General features: G+C 40.8%; 1 protein-coding gene across 1 annotated transcript in view; it reads right to left on the minus strand.

Annotated features, from left to right (window-relative positions):
* Positions 1 to 15,117, minus strand: part of USP37 (ubiquitin specific peptidase 37) — a 35,690-nt gene that overhangs the window by 4,028 nt on the left and 16,545 nt on the right. The window contains exons 15-23 of the mRNA XM_039555170.1: positions 14,536 to 14,700; positions 13,004 to 13,069; positions 11,921 to 12,071; positions 7,902 to 8,154; positions 5,752 to 5,918; positions 3,884 to 3,944; positions 1,645 to 1,760; positions 717 to 786; positions 60 to 198 (exon numbers count right to left, since the gene is read on the minus strand). Of these exons, the coding sequence (XP_039411104.1) occupies positions 60 to 198; positions 717 to 786; positions 1,645 to 1,760; positions 3,884 to 3,944; positions 5,752 to 5,918; positions 7,902 to 8,154; positions 11,921 to 12,071; positions 13,004 to 13,069; positions 14,536 to 14,700 (1,188 nt within the window). The remainder of the gene's footprint in view (positions 1 to 59; positions 199 to 716; positions 787 to 1,644; positions 1,761 to 3,883; positions 3,945 to 5,751; positions 5,919 to 7,901; positions 8,155 to 11,920; positions 12,072 to 13,003; positions 13,070 to 14,535; positions 14,701 to 15,117) is intronic.

Below are 15,117 nucleotides of genomic sequence, written 5' to 3' on the forward strand. Positions count from 1 at the left end.
CCACTTCTCTTCACAATCAGTAGGTAATTTCTAGCACCAGAATTCCCCAAGACACCTACTTGTGCATGTAGAAGAAGATGTATCCACTTCGGTCTCTGTCACACTGAACAGTGGTCTCTAGAGTTCTAGACACTTCCAGGTCGTTGTAGGTGAACCAGGACTGCTTCTTGATATCATAGACATCACTGATATAATGACCTTAACAACAGAGAATCACAGAATGGTTTGGGTTGGAAGGGACCTCAGAGGTCATCCTGTTCCAAACTGCCTGCCATGGGCAGGGACACCTTCCACTACTCCAGGTTGCCCAGAGCCCTATCCAACCTGGCTTTGAACACTTCTGGGAATGGGGCAGCTGCCACAACTTCTCTGCACACCTTTCCATGCTGCACTTTGACCAGGGAGCTGGGTAGCTATGTACCCCAGTCCAGCCACCTATGTCAGATTTAAAGGCTAAAAGACCCTTAAGATCCCAGTCCCTCAATCAGCTGGTAACAAGCACAAGCAGTTCTACGCAGCCCATAAGCTGTACATTTCCTACATGCCATAGTTACACACCATGACATTCCCAACCTGCTCCCCCATCAGCAAGTCATGACAGAAGACTTGCTTTGCTGCCTGAATTCTTCCCTATAAATAATTCTGCTATGGTAATTCTGTATTACAGATTTTTCAAGCTAGGTAAGAGATGAAGAATAAAATGTGGCATCTTTTACCTGAAGATGATGTGCTTCCAATATGGCTGACGATGCTGATGAGACGATAGGAGTGAGGAAGCTCTCCTGTCTGGGGGGAAAATAAGTACAATTAAAGCTTTCAGGCATTCTTTTTTTCTCCACATAGCTTATGGACAAGATGATTTATACCTGTGATATCAACTTTTGGCTACTGTATTCAAAGCTGCAACCCAATGAAGGATTACAGAAACAGACACCCTGGTTCACACCAAACAAGGAGTCCTTCCAGAAGTGGGAAATGTCTATTTAATCTATCAGAAAGCCAGTGAAGGAGCCTTTCTGACCTCAGAACAGATGCTGACATGAGCTCTACACTGCAAAGTTTTCTAAACAACCATTTCCTGACCAACTTCCACTGATGTCAGAATTAATCCAGCAAATAAACAGAAAAGCCAAAAAGGAACACCATGCTTACTTCTGAAATATCAAAGACACGCCATTGATAATGGTACACAAATTCTACAGCTAATACTGGATATGTAGCCCAAATTCTTTTGTTCTGCACCTGTAATGTCAGTGGACAACACCCTCTTCAAATGCAGGAAACATGCTCTATCTATTCACTGGCTTTTGACAATTTATTTTTTAATCCTCTCTTGACCAGGAAATGTTACTTACAGAGTTCACTAACAATACTCTTTAAGAGTTTCTTAGAGAAACTCAGAAGGTCTCTGCAGCTGTCTGTTTTTTTGGGTTTTTTTTTTTTGAGTTTTGTTTGCTTTGGTTTTGGTTGGGTTTTTTTTGTAATTAAAGTAACACAGTAAGACTTACAGATAGAAAATTTTCCATGTTTTCACTTCTGAATATAAAGACCTTTCTAGCCTCTACACCTGCTCTGTAAAACTACCTTCAATACTATAAAGAATAGCTATATTTCTTATTTGGCTTTTGAAATCATGGATCACACCTCAGCATTTCTTTTCAGCTCTTCTGCTTCAGCTTCTGAATACTCCATGTCAAGAACATCCTCATTCCCAGAGTCTTCATCAGAGCCAACGCTGTCCAGGAGAGAGCTGTTAAACTCTAGATAGCAAGGAAACAATGATAACTGCGTGAGAAGCTGTGGACCACACAGGAATTCACAACAGGCTGAGGTCTATCTACCCACCTAAATAGGCGTAATAAAATTTCAAGCTTAATTTTCAAAGAAAACAGGGGATACTGGAATTTCCAAATAAAAGCTCTTTCCCTTTTCCAACTTGTCAGAGCAACAGTTAAGTATCTTGGAATTAATTTTAGCACCATCTCCCTCATACTTTTCCAAAAGGGCACTATGGCAATGACAGCTGGCTGATAAAAGAGTAGTTAACACCCAACTGGCTCTGGAGCACCAGTGGGCTGCTGACAGGACAGACAGCAAAAGAAGGACAGCCAGTCTGGTCAGTGAACTGTGAGTTCCTGCAACAAGAAGCTATGAATTACAGTTTTAACTATAAGTTGCATTAACAAAGTGCATTTTTGAATTAAAACTGGCTTCAAAATGTGACTGCTGGCAGCAGGCATCTTTTCATTGTTTTCCATGGTAAGAAGGCTGCTAACCACAGGAACTTCCAGTTTGCTTGGCTGAGCAAAATGCACGCAGCTTTCTGTAAAGAGCCGGAAGGCACCACTGCTCCCTGTACACGCTGTTCCAAACTTCCCGGGGTTCTGCAGCTACCCAACTAATTTAAGATTTTGTACAGTACTCATTAGGAGAAGTAGCTATGCTTTCGCCAGCTAAATTAAAGCTATGGAGTCCCGGGTGGATGAGAAGTTGAGATTAACAGGACATTGCTTAGGAATTTTTTCTGCTCTGTTTTTAAGAGACTATCACACTAGCTGTGATGGAGATGTTTTGTCCTGTTAAATCATCAGTCACTGGATTAGTATAATCTTGGGAAGTTTATAGATGACTCCCTTGCTTAACTGGGAATCCTTTACTGCTGCTTTCCACACTTATCTGGGCTGTAAGGTAGACTACAGCCTAGAAACACAGCCACTTTGGTAGGTCTCTGCATGAAACACCTGCCACAGGCATTGCTAAATGCCACTTCACCAGTGGTGCCAGGATGACTGCTGGTTCTTTGGTTACAGCATCCATGGGATCCCTCCTAAGACAAATGCTACCAGCTCTGCATTCGAGACTAAATTCATCTCCTTGAACAACTGCTTCCTGATGCCTTACAAACAAGACAGTAGCAAGGAAATGCTTGTGTTTAGGTCAAGCAACTGCAAATCAAGGGGACGAAGAATTTCTAGCCTTGAATTCTTCCTGGATATGAATCAGGGAAAACCCAACAGGGACTGGTCACTCAGTCTGCCAGAGCTCAGGGTGAGGGATGCCTAAACAGCATTCAACTTACTCCCCTTCAGAAGCTGACACAGGTTCATCCAGTAACAACTGAGGGCCTTTAAAAGGCCCTGAGCAACCACAAGTATCTTAACACAATACTTTATTATCCCTCCCTCTCCCTCTTTGGAGCAGGAATTTTCTCTCGGTTATGCTTTGCTCTGCCAGATTGTATGAAATCACTCGCATGCCAGCCTCACACAAACGTTGAACAGTGCCTGAGGAGGCCTACAGCACTGTCTGGATTTGGAGGAGATAGATAGTATGTTTTGGGTCCTTTTCTTCACCCCCAACAGCTATACCTTGCAGTGAGGTCTGTCTCCCTCCCATCCTCTATCTGACAGATACAGCACTGATTCATTTTCCCAAGCAAGGCCAGGGCATTCATTAATCAGCACTAAAATACCAATGCAAGTAACAATCCTTATGTTCTGACTAGGGCCAGGAGCAGGCTGGCTTTTGCAGGGAATGCAAAGTTTCAAGATCCATTGTGCTTTCTCTAAGTTAATATTATGCATTATTGTATATTATATGTGGTTCATATAATATATTACACATACCTCTCTAGATATCTCTATATCTAAGTATAAACTCAAGAGACTGAAGTAAGTAATTTTTCAGATTAAGTTTTTCCTGGCATTTGCTTTCACAACCAAGAACAAGAAAAACTGACCTTGAGTGCAGCCAAACACAACAAAGCACACACCAAAAGAACATGAATCCCAGCTGTCTTACTGACAGTCAGGAGCTGAACTCATACACACATAACAATTTCCTCTCAAAAGCAACATACTGGAAGAACTTAAATAAGTTTCACCTTGTAGACTTAATTCCGTGGCTCGTTTGAGGTCATCATCCTCTTTCTGTTCTCGTGCCTCCTAATGGGGAGAGAACAAAACTTAGCTCATTGAGACATTTCACTGTTTAAAATTCTTGTGGTGCTCTTTTTCCATTGAAACTGTGCTGCTCTGGTTTCTACAACAAACTTGACATTGTAAATTAAAGGTTCCACGTGAAGGAATGTTTGCAACCAGCGAGAGTCCAATGTTCCCGTGCAACAGAACCTGGGACAAACCTTCATTAAGGCTTGTCAAAGCTCCTGAAGTTTGGTATGCAGCAGAGCGAGCCTCCACTAACACCGAATGCTTTCCCTGGATCATTAATTTGAAAAGCATCTGAATGAATTTGCAACCCTTTGCTCAGGAAAGCTGTCACTTACACACAAAGCTCCTCACACTTCAGCAAAATTTAGTCTACTTCTGACCAAAGCCAGCTGAGGACATGGTCATTAAATCCTGACAGATTTTGTTATTTTTAAGCCATTTGAAAATAGAGGCAGTGGTTCTATGTAACAGGTGTAATCCACAAAGGCAGGATGCAAAAAGACACCACTAAACAACCAGGTATTAAAAATATTACCATGACTAAGTAGCAAAGAAACCTCAATTCAACCAACACTTCCAATGTTTGGATAATATTCTGCCCCTGTTCCTCCCACCACTCTTGAAAGCCCAGAGCTACAGCAAGCCAGACAATATTTAATGAGCTGGCTTCTTAATTCAGGGTTTGAGTGCTTTCTGCACACCTGAATGCAGCACCCCAGCTATGTATTTCAAATCAAGATAACCACAGCTACCACATTTCCATGCCCAAATCATTAGAATAGCAGATTTTTGCTTCAGAACTGTAGCAGAAACACACTCAAAGGGCAGTTTTACATTATTAGCATGAGGCCTTTTATCTCGCTATTTCTAAAGGATTTGGGAATCTTTGTTAAACTAGTCGGCACTGCTGAATCAAAGCTACATCTGGCATGGAACATACCAACCAGCACCTCATGAGTAATGGGAGAGAAAAATCCAAGAGCCATGGAAACATCAGATCTCATAAGGAAAACCATGACAGCTTTGGTATTAATAGAGAGCAGACAAGGGCACCTATTTAAAGAAAGACCTGGCTAAGTGCTTGCTTTATTCTCAGCAGCTTGGTTAAACTTGCAGAAATCAGTTACAGGTCTTGCAATTCAAGTGGAATACAGACAGCACACAACTCAAGAACCCCATTCTTTCCAAGCCTACTTTAAAGGACTTATTTTAGACTAAATTACTTGGGATCCTTTTTCCACTTTACTGACAGGGAAGGATCACATAAATGCTCAGTTCCTATATTCTTCACTAAGCATCCCCTACTCGCTAGCACCAGAGACAGCTAGGATAGACACATCTTCAACCTGACCTGACATGGCCATTCTTAGCCTTGGCTTTGAAACCTGCCTCTTTCACTGAGTCTTGACAGGACACACTGCAAGAAGCAACTGCCAGGGAAGTTAAAGGTGGGCTGGCTTCTTGATGACAGAGAGGAAGAGTTTAGTTCAGGTTATCATAGTTTTTAATAAAATGCGACAAACCAGTGTAACAAAAGCACGTGAGGAGCTTTGAGAAATCTATGGGTCTGTGATGTGATGAACAGTTTTCAAAGCACATACAAAATGTGCCCAGATGTATCGAGTGTCATCACTCTACTGACACTGGAGCTAGAAGAAACCCAAACCTTTTTCCATCTAGTTATCTCAAAAAACCCAGAAGAATCCCTTTGCAGCTACTGCCTGAATGCAAGGTTTTCCTTTAGCTTTTAGGTTTCCAACGTTGGGGAAGATAACTTAAGGAAGCAAACTATTTTTCTTACTTGCTCTTGAAGGCTTTGAGCCAGTGCCTGCTGAAGTTCTTGTTCTTCCCTCTCTCTCTCCATATCGTACTGCTGCAGCCAGTCAACCTCCCCTTGGGAGCCTTCTGGAGTTTTGTTTTCCTTATTCTCATCAAAATCTTTAGTTATCTCAGTGAAATTGGCAGGACCTGAGGAATCACAAAGTACAGTTTATACTTTCCTGGGTCTTCTGTCTGTTACCAGCGAAGTCCTCTTTAAATCACCACAATCCTTGCAGCATAGTGACATCTACTGACAGGGAGCTCACCCACCATAAAACACCCACACAAGAGTCAAATGGAAAAAGTTCCAAAGCGCAGTCTTATACTCATTTTAACTGGAGCACAATGAACCATTTGATTAATACCTGAACCTGTTCTCTTCTTAGCCTTTTATGTTCCCTCAGAAACAGCAAGTTTAACTACAGAAGCCACACACCACTAGGTTTCTGCAGCCGTGAAGCTGACACATGAATTTCTCTATAAGAAACCATGGACTATAAAAATTTGCATTGCATATTATACCTCAGAGTACTACAGATGAAGCCACAATTAAAGCCAAACCATATGCAAGATGGAAAAAAGCACAAGCTCAGGTACTGTTGAAATGTGCCACCTTCTGCTTCAGGTAAGAGCCTCAATCTTGTGAACACTACGTACAGCTTTAAATGTGCATGAGGACTATAACTTTTTAGTTCACCTTTGAAGTAAACACTATGGCAGAAGTGCTTTATGAAACATCTGGAATGAACCTTCATTCAACCACTGCATAGACTCCTGCAGTTGCAGGACAATTTGATTCTTGCTTGCAACTGAGAAAGTGTCAGGACCTGCTCCAACAGCTGACAGGCAGCAGCATGTGAAACTTCACGGTTTTGTCCTGTGCAGACTTCAGTATCTGCTGAATAGTTATTAACAAGGATAAAACAAGGCAGTCTCAGTATCTGGGAACCCTTAAACACAAGACCACCAGAACCATAATCCATCTGTCTAATCCTTTTAAGATGAAAAACAAAACAGAATTTATTACATGACCTTTGAAAACTTCCAGTGTAAGAAGAAATACAGAACTTATATTAAACACATACTTTTTGCTTAAGAGTCACAAAAGAGCCTTCAAATATTTTACACTGTACTTTCCAAAGAAAACATGGAGAGAAACAAGTTTATGTGGCTGCACTCTATCACAGCTCCCTCTCACACCACCACAAGCAACACTACTGTATAAAAAGGAGGGCACAAACCACACAGGTCACATAAAATATTATTCTTACACACTGCCTTCCACCATCAAGGCTGTCAAGAGTTGTCCATTGAAACAAGCGTCATTTTTGGTAACAGTGGGGTATTCTGTTTTTAAATTAACCTCCTGGCTCTTAGAGGACATGAGCATATTGTTGGTCTCTTCTTCCATGCTAGTGGAATTAAAAACCTGACCAAAAGCAGGTGGCTCACAATAAATGATAAACCACTTCTATTTCCTTCAGCTGGCTAAAGGAAGACTCAACTTCCCCGCACTGAGATCACACAGCCTCCTCCTTGTACTCAATCACGTGTCTCTGTCAGAGGCCATAAATCACTTGAGTCTCTTAAGCTTACAGGTCTACTCTCATAGAAAAAGCTTTAGAAAAAACTACAGAGATATAGTTAAATTCTTTAGTAACTAGTGACAAAATAGCTGCATTTATGAAAGCATTCTAGTCTTATGCAGCCCTCTTGCACACCAGCCACGTGAACACTGCTACTGTGCTGCTACAACAGCTACAGAAATGAAAATACTTTCTGCTTATGGAAGAGTCAGTTCTAAACAAGGCCAAATATTAGGAAATTGAATTGTCTGGCACAGGAACCTGTGGAAGCATGTGTTAATCAAGAGAGGAAAAAAAATGGAAATTAACTTTGAATCATGGAGGTGACAGACTTACCAGAAAATACATTTTCACAGTTCGATGAATTAGATGCTTTATACACAAGGAAATTATAAAGTTTAAGTTCCTAAAACTCTTGAGGGAGTCAGGCAGTTTCACCAGTGCACTTGCATGTAGTTCCTACCACCAGCCATTACCAACCTGATGTTATCAGTAACCTGCTTTAGCCTGCTAGAGTCCAGTTAAGATGGTTACTCTGCCTTACCTGAGTCTAATACCGTTTTGGGTTTCTCCATCTCCATAGATTCCAGGTTTTCTGGCAATTCCTGAATTTCATCATCTCCAAAACCAGTGTCTGGGCTGCTTGTGGGCTTATCTTCATCATGGCTCAGAGACAGAGAAGCTTCCCTTTTGCTAATCTCTAAGACAGCTGCTAGCAGTTCATCTTCGCTCATCCCATCAAAACCAGCATTACCCAGCTCGGGTTTATCACCCTCCATTTTACTTCTTTTTGAACCCTAGAGATGAATGGAGTTATGATTAAGTGTTTGAATAAACAGGTATATAACATCAGTTTTACATTTCTGTGGAGATTTATTTTTATTAACCCCAGGGAGTGGGAGCTTGGCACTGTCAACATTCAACATAGTTACAAGAGACTCAATGGAGAGACAGCCTTTGTAGCTACATTTACTCCACAGAATATTCAAATATACACTACAACCAGTTTTTACAGGCCTTGTGGATTAACATACACAAGATAACCCTTGCCTTCTTCTTTTCCTTCAACAAATGTTTTTCCCCTTTAGGTTCTGATGAATTCTCAAGCCCCTGGCAAGTCAGTGCTGAGATACGAGCAGGGAAATAGCAAGTTTGTTAACAAAGGATGAAGCAGCAACATGAGAGTAACTGAACTTGAATACAGGGATAGAAGAATAGAAACTGAAATTGAGCTGGTATGAAGAGCAATTAAAATTAGGTTTTGTGCTGCAGATTTGCCATATGAAATCTTGATGTGGGTACAGGGAGGAGGGCAGGACTGCAAACCAAGTAAGAAAACAGTTTAACAGGGAAAGGGGGGAATTATTCTTTCCCAAGGAGAACAGAATGATTTTAAATTGGAAGAAAGAAAAAACACCTTAGTCTTAATCTCAATTTTCCTTTTTATAGTTCATTTTCCTAAAGCTGATGCTCATCAACTCCTACACCACAGTGATTTGCAAATAATATAGTTATTTCAATCATTTTGATATTAACTGTTAATCAGGAGGTTAACCTCCATGTATGCATGTTGACACAATTACACTATTTACCATATGATTAAATTTCTTTTCCTATATTAATAATACCCCTATATTAAAAATGGGGTAAGATAGTTTCTATTAAAATGTACTTATCCAGGTCTTAATCCAAACTGCATCAGGTGGATCCCAGAACTTTGTTAAAATGAACAAAAGTACATTTTTACTGCTGCTTTTTACTCAAATACAGCAAGCATTTAGTATTAAAACTACCTTTTCAAAAAAGATTAGTAAATGAATTAGCCAACTAAACTGCTTGTTCTAGACATGTTGCCCTCCAAGAATTAGAAGTGACAAATTTAAACCTCTCCCCTCACAGCTATTTATGCACTGAGTAAGTAAAGCAGAGTACCTGCTTTTTAAGCTTTATGATTTATCTCTCTGCACCTGTAGGCTACCAACATCAAAACTGGTTTAGCTCTTTGGCAAACCCTAGTTCCAGGCTCTCTGCCAACAACTACCACTAATTCAGTGGCTGGACTTTAAAGACTTGGAAGCATCTGTGCATTATTAGAATACAACTTTTCTATGAGACATTATTTGCATGGATTTTAAATATCTTAGGCTCTAAGACATGCTGTTTTAAGTAAGCATTTTTAAGAAGTCCTTCAAATACTATTTCATCTGCAGAAGCAGAGATCACAGGAATTGCAGTTCTGCCCTGGATAACTGCTATTTGCCCCTATAACCCAGTGCCATATCCAGATGCTTTCCAGCTGTTCTCCCACACTGCAGGGACATTTTGCAAGGAGTGCCTGGCAAGGGATGTACTGGCCAGACAAACTGACCACCAAGCCCTTAATGCAACCCCATCCACAGCTGTTCAGAGAATCATACCAAGAGAAATGGTGCAGCAGCAGTGCTGCCACTTCTAAAAACCAGGACCAGGTTCCCCAGGGCAACACTGAGAAGGTCAGAGAACCTGGTTAATGGTAACAGATGGTTGGTCAGGCCTGTGTTTGAGAAGTGGCCAATATGCATGGCCACAGAATAAAATCATGTATGTGTAATCATCCCCACCAGTGTCTCTTTCCCATAACAGGCTGTAAAGCCTGTAATTAATTTGTTATTCAAATTAGTATGCTTTATTCCCACAATTTCTGCACTTACAGGGCTTGTGTGATAGAGACTACCTACTCTTCTTCACAAACAGAACTCCAGGAAGAATCAGTTAGGACAGTTTGAAATACCTTTGAAGTCCCTCTTATGTACAGAAAAGACAAGCTTATTTCCTTCCCGCAGCTGCAGCCAGGCATAGATGTGCCATGCAGGACAGCAGTCGCAGGACCTTCAGCAAAGGGTTTTCTGTATTTTTCCACAGCAATCCATTCCATCCCTACATATCCTGACCATCAGGAAGTGTTCCATAATATTTAATCTAAAAATGACTGTCTGCAACTTAGTCTATTACTTCTTGTTCTATCCACCACAGGCACAGCAAACAGCTCAAGTGTTTCTATTAACTTCTTCCTGTTCCTTAAAGACACAAACCTTGCTTATGTTTCTCTTTAAACTAAAGACCAAACTGAAGACCACTTGCCTGCTCTTTCTCTCAAAATCTTCCTTTCTAGACCTCTGACCATTCATGTTCCTCTCCTCTGGCCCCTCTCCAGTTAATCTCTAACTCTTTTCAGTCCAGTGCCCAAAGATGGATACAGAACTCCAGCTAAAGCTCAATGCTGAGGAAGAAAGGAGGGTTACATGACACAATGTGCAGGCTACGGTTCTGTCCAGATACTTCTACTTTCAACCCTTGTGAGTGACCGTCACCTTCCAGGCCCTTTCTGAAGGCCCACTGCTTTCCCAGCTGTTCCCATCCCACATTTATAGTTGATTAATCCTGATAAAATTAGCACCTTCAGCCTGCTCCTACTGAACAACCCCTCCTATTTTTATGCAGTTTCTCTCATTTGTCAAGATCATTCTTATCTGTAGTTCTGAGCTTCATCAAACTGGCAGCTCTTCCCAGCTCTGGATCTTCTAAAAATTTAATACTCAGTATCTATCATTCATTAAATACTAGGTCAGGATCCTCCCTTGGTTTGATCTTCCCATCAGATCAGAAACTGTAGATACCTTCCTCTTGTTACCTACTGCTATTCACCCAGATTTACACCTGTCCCTCAATGCCATAATCAAGGCCACAAGTCTCTGCTTGATTAAAATAACCCTATGAGCATTGTCAAAAACTTTAGTGAAGCAAAAGCTTTATAGAAGCAGAGATGCAGGAAACTTGTCCTAAGCACTAGGCCTGCATCACTCTTAACAGAAGAAAGTGGTACTGTAAGATAATCCTCTAAGCTGCTTCTATTCCCTCCTAGGTCACCATTTCTTCCCACACAACTCATCTACCTGCTAATACACTGCCCTGACAGAGGCAAAAAAAGCATCTTGGCAGCATTAATGCTAGTCACAAGAAAAAGCTCAAAGGCAATTTGAAATTAACTGTGCCATTACACCAATGAGTTTGGTCTCTTCACACTTCTATGTGTCCGCCTCCAAAGACTGTTAGCTTCAGATTCTAACAGCATTTTAAAAGCCACACTTCAAAGAGGACACAGATTGGATGTGCATGGAATTCTCTTAACTGAATTCTCTGCTTATCCCAACTTGTACTGGATCTAATTTAATCAAGGACTTTACTGCATACTTTTATTATTGACAGCACATTATACTTCAGCCCAGGAACATTATTAGTGAAAGTTACCCAAAGGACTGACCAAACTGCTAAGCAGCTGGTATACATAACCTGAAAACTCAAGTTCAATTGCAATGCAATTACCTCTGTTCCCAGTGGGAACCCAAGACAACTGTAGAGAGAGGTCAATTAGCAAAGCACTCCCTTCCAGCACTGCAGTGCTAATTAGGAGGAAAAAAACCTCATCTGACATCAATTTCACTCAGTTTATGCTAAAAAAAGCACACAGCAGACATGAGCACATACAAGATCTAGTACATGAAAGTTTGTGGGTTTTTCCCTTACCTTTTCTGGCTCTTCTTGCAGTTGTTGCTGATCTCTACTCTGTATGTTACACAACCTTTGGCTATGGGCAACAGAGCGTTTCAATGGCTCATCATCACTGTCAGAATCTACATAGAGTGCTGTGGAGCTCTTTGACTTGAAAGTGTATTTTCTGTAAATTAAACACATGGCTATAAAACTTCACAGCATTAGTAGCATCCTACAAACACGTTTCAAAGTAACTGTTGAAGTAGTGCTTTCACACTGTTCAACTGGGGAACAAACTGCCAACAACTCGACAGTGACAATTCATTAACATGGCAGTCAGGGGTTTCAGAACAGGTTTATTTTATTGGGTTAACAGACATATCTACTGGAAGCCTGCAATAATAGCTTACAACATTAAAAGTTACTAAGTGTGTGGCTTTTGCTTTTAAGGCCAAGGATTCTGCACTTTATTACCTCACAATCCCAGACAGAATTCATTTGAGACAAGACCACAGTAACACAGAATTTGGCATAATAAACTTGGGAAGTCAAATGATTTAAGTCAGACATAGGACTTCTCACATCATTACCCAGATACAAAAAGTCAGAAATGCACAGATTTTTCAGTTTTTCTGTTTGCTCTTCTATTAAGATAAATTTTTGCTTCTTTAGAATAGAAGACAAGGGAGTCTGGGGAAGTCATGATTTCCATTTTATTACTAAATCTGGTCTTTAAGTATCCCTCAATGCAAAACCATCCAGTGTGATACCACATTTTTCACAGTATCAAGAACTGGCTGTCTCATGTTTGCAAATAAACTTAAGGAATCAGCCACCTGTTCCCAAAACACACATTTTGACTCCATAGAGTCAGAATAAAGAGCTAGATTGCAGAAGTAGAAATCATTTTGCTTCCTAAACAAGGCAAATTGCACCACTGATGTTAATTTCAGCTAGCATGTAACACCCATAAAACTCAGATATGAAAAAAGACAGTAACTGAAATAATTTGCAACACAAAAAATAGAAAACAACTAGAAAATCTTAAAATGCCTTAGAAACTATGCCCCAAAACCCCAGGCCATTGGATATGGACATTTCAGAGCTGTAACTCACCTACAAGGTGTGGATGTGCTTACAGTACAGGAATTCACCATTTGGGAGGCTTTCAATGGACGGGAACTATTAAAAAAGCAAAGTATTTATTGCAGTAGTTAGAGTCTTTAAAAAGTGTTTACTTGTCTGCTATGCATGCAAATCCATGACCAAAAAGAACAAGCAGAATACCATTATGTACTTGCTAATTACTTAGACTTACAGTAATAACTTCATCACACTATAAATAAACAACAGTTGTTCAAAACCATATATAATTCTTTAAACTTGATTCACTTCTTGGCAACGCACCCTTAGGGACCAGCTCACAAATTAAAGGCTCTCGGCTCCCATGTCAAGACAACTCATTCCTTTATCCTTTATTTTTTATTCCCACCAACACTTGAGTTCCTGCTCCCAAACCACAGTCTCCTGCTGTTGTCTGGATCAGCCAGTTTTCTGGCATATCCCACATCTTAATTTCTCCTCCCTTACCTAGATTCTTCTAAAGAAACTTCCTGCTCCATTTAATCCTTTCATGGGCTCCTCAAAGCCCATCACTATCACTACATACCTATCAAACAGATGGCAGCCACTGCAGAAATCTTTTCTAATCTTCCCCCTAAACCAGGGCTGCTTCTCTTCAGCCTAGTTCCCCTTCCACTCTCTGGTCAATCACAATGGTTTTCATGATCGAAAAAAACTCCAAACACTGGAAAGCTATTTTCAACCTATTTTAAAGTATTGCTGCTCTGGGTAGCGTAAACAGTTTATTGAGTCTGAGATTTCTACAGTTAAAGGAAATTTATGGGAAACATCCACTTGCATCTCTAACAACACTAAACATTTGGCACAACACAAGCCACACTGCTGAACACACACACCAGATGTGTCCTAGCTCACGATGGATACCCTGGCTACGTCACTAGTCAGGGGCTACAAGAGACCGGAGGGTTTCTTGTTCCTTATTCTGCCACACACTTCCTGTGTGACAACTGGCACATTTAATCTCTGTGTCTCAGGTCAGGCAGCTGTACAGAAATAACTGCCACAAGGAAAAGGAGAGTATTTTCAGCATACAAAGGGCTTAGATACTACGGTGGCACAGGAAAGACAATGAAAAATGAATGACAGCACAGGAGGTGCAAGTGGAAATTAGCAGAAAAAGACACAATGTTTTGACTTCTAAATAGAGTTAGGGTGCTCTGAAGGGAAACGTAATCTAGATTACTTCGGACTGAGAGGCCTACCTTTTAAAAATTACTAACAGAAGCATTCTTAAAAAGAATATGAAGTTATTTTCAAGGACAGTGAAGAATACTATCTTACCAAATATTCCCTAAATAATGCCCAACCATTTCCTCCTACTGCTTCTATCATGCTTCGTTTCCATACATGTTCTTATGACATTACCATTACAAACCAGCAGCACACATCTGAAGCTGCATAACTGTAATGTTTCCTTGCCCAGACATTCTCTGGAGGAGACCTGACAACTGCCTACCTTGTGGCATACATGATTAACACAGCAGGGACCAAAGTTGCACACTTACATGGCAGAATGGACGCTCCATCCCAGCGTCAGTGGCTGCCTGGTGCTTTCTGTACAGTGGGAAAGCAAGGTTAAGTATCTTGGAATAACCACCTGCTGCCCGACTTTATGGTTGAGAGACAATGCTACATTGAAGCTGTATCGTTTCAGATGAAGAATCAGGACCCTGAGAGAGATGAGAGAAGGACAAGCGTTAATCTCAAAACAGAAGTCAGAGAAAACCTATTCAAAATCCAAGTAACCCTTTTTTCCAAAGGCATTCACCGGACCAAACCAGATTATTACTTTGGGGTGGTAGGCAAATGCTGACCCATCTCTTACCTGTCAGACACAGGTAATTATGCCCCTGTCCATCACTCAACTTGTGCAATATTAAAATTCCAGAATATATTTACTGTATCGGCTTCATTCACACCCCAAAAACCCCAAGAAAAGGGGAAGGAGAAAACTCAGTCCTCCTTGTGTAGCAATAGGGAGGAAGACACAAGTACTGCTGAGAGTTTCCAAGAGCTTCTTTAGAGTGAAAGTGAAAAACAGCATGAAGATTGATTGCAGGTGCACCTCTCTCACAGCTGACCACTGT

Source organism: Corvus cornix, chromosome 7 (assembly GCF_000738735.6).
Source record: "Corvus cornix cornix isolate S_Up_H32 chromosome 7, ASM73873v5, whole genome shotgun sequence".
In the NCBI taxonomy this organism is placed as follows: Eukaryota; Metazoa; Chordata; class Aves; order Passeriformes; family Corvidae; genus Corvus; species Corvus cornix.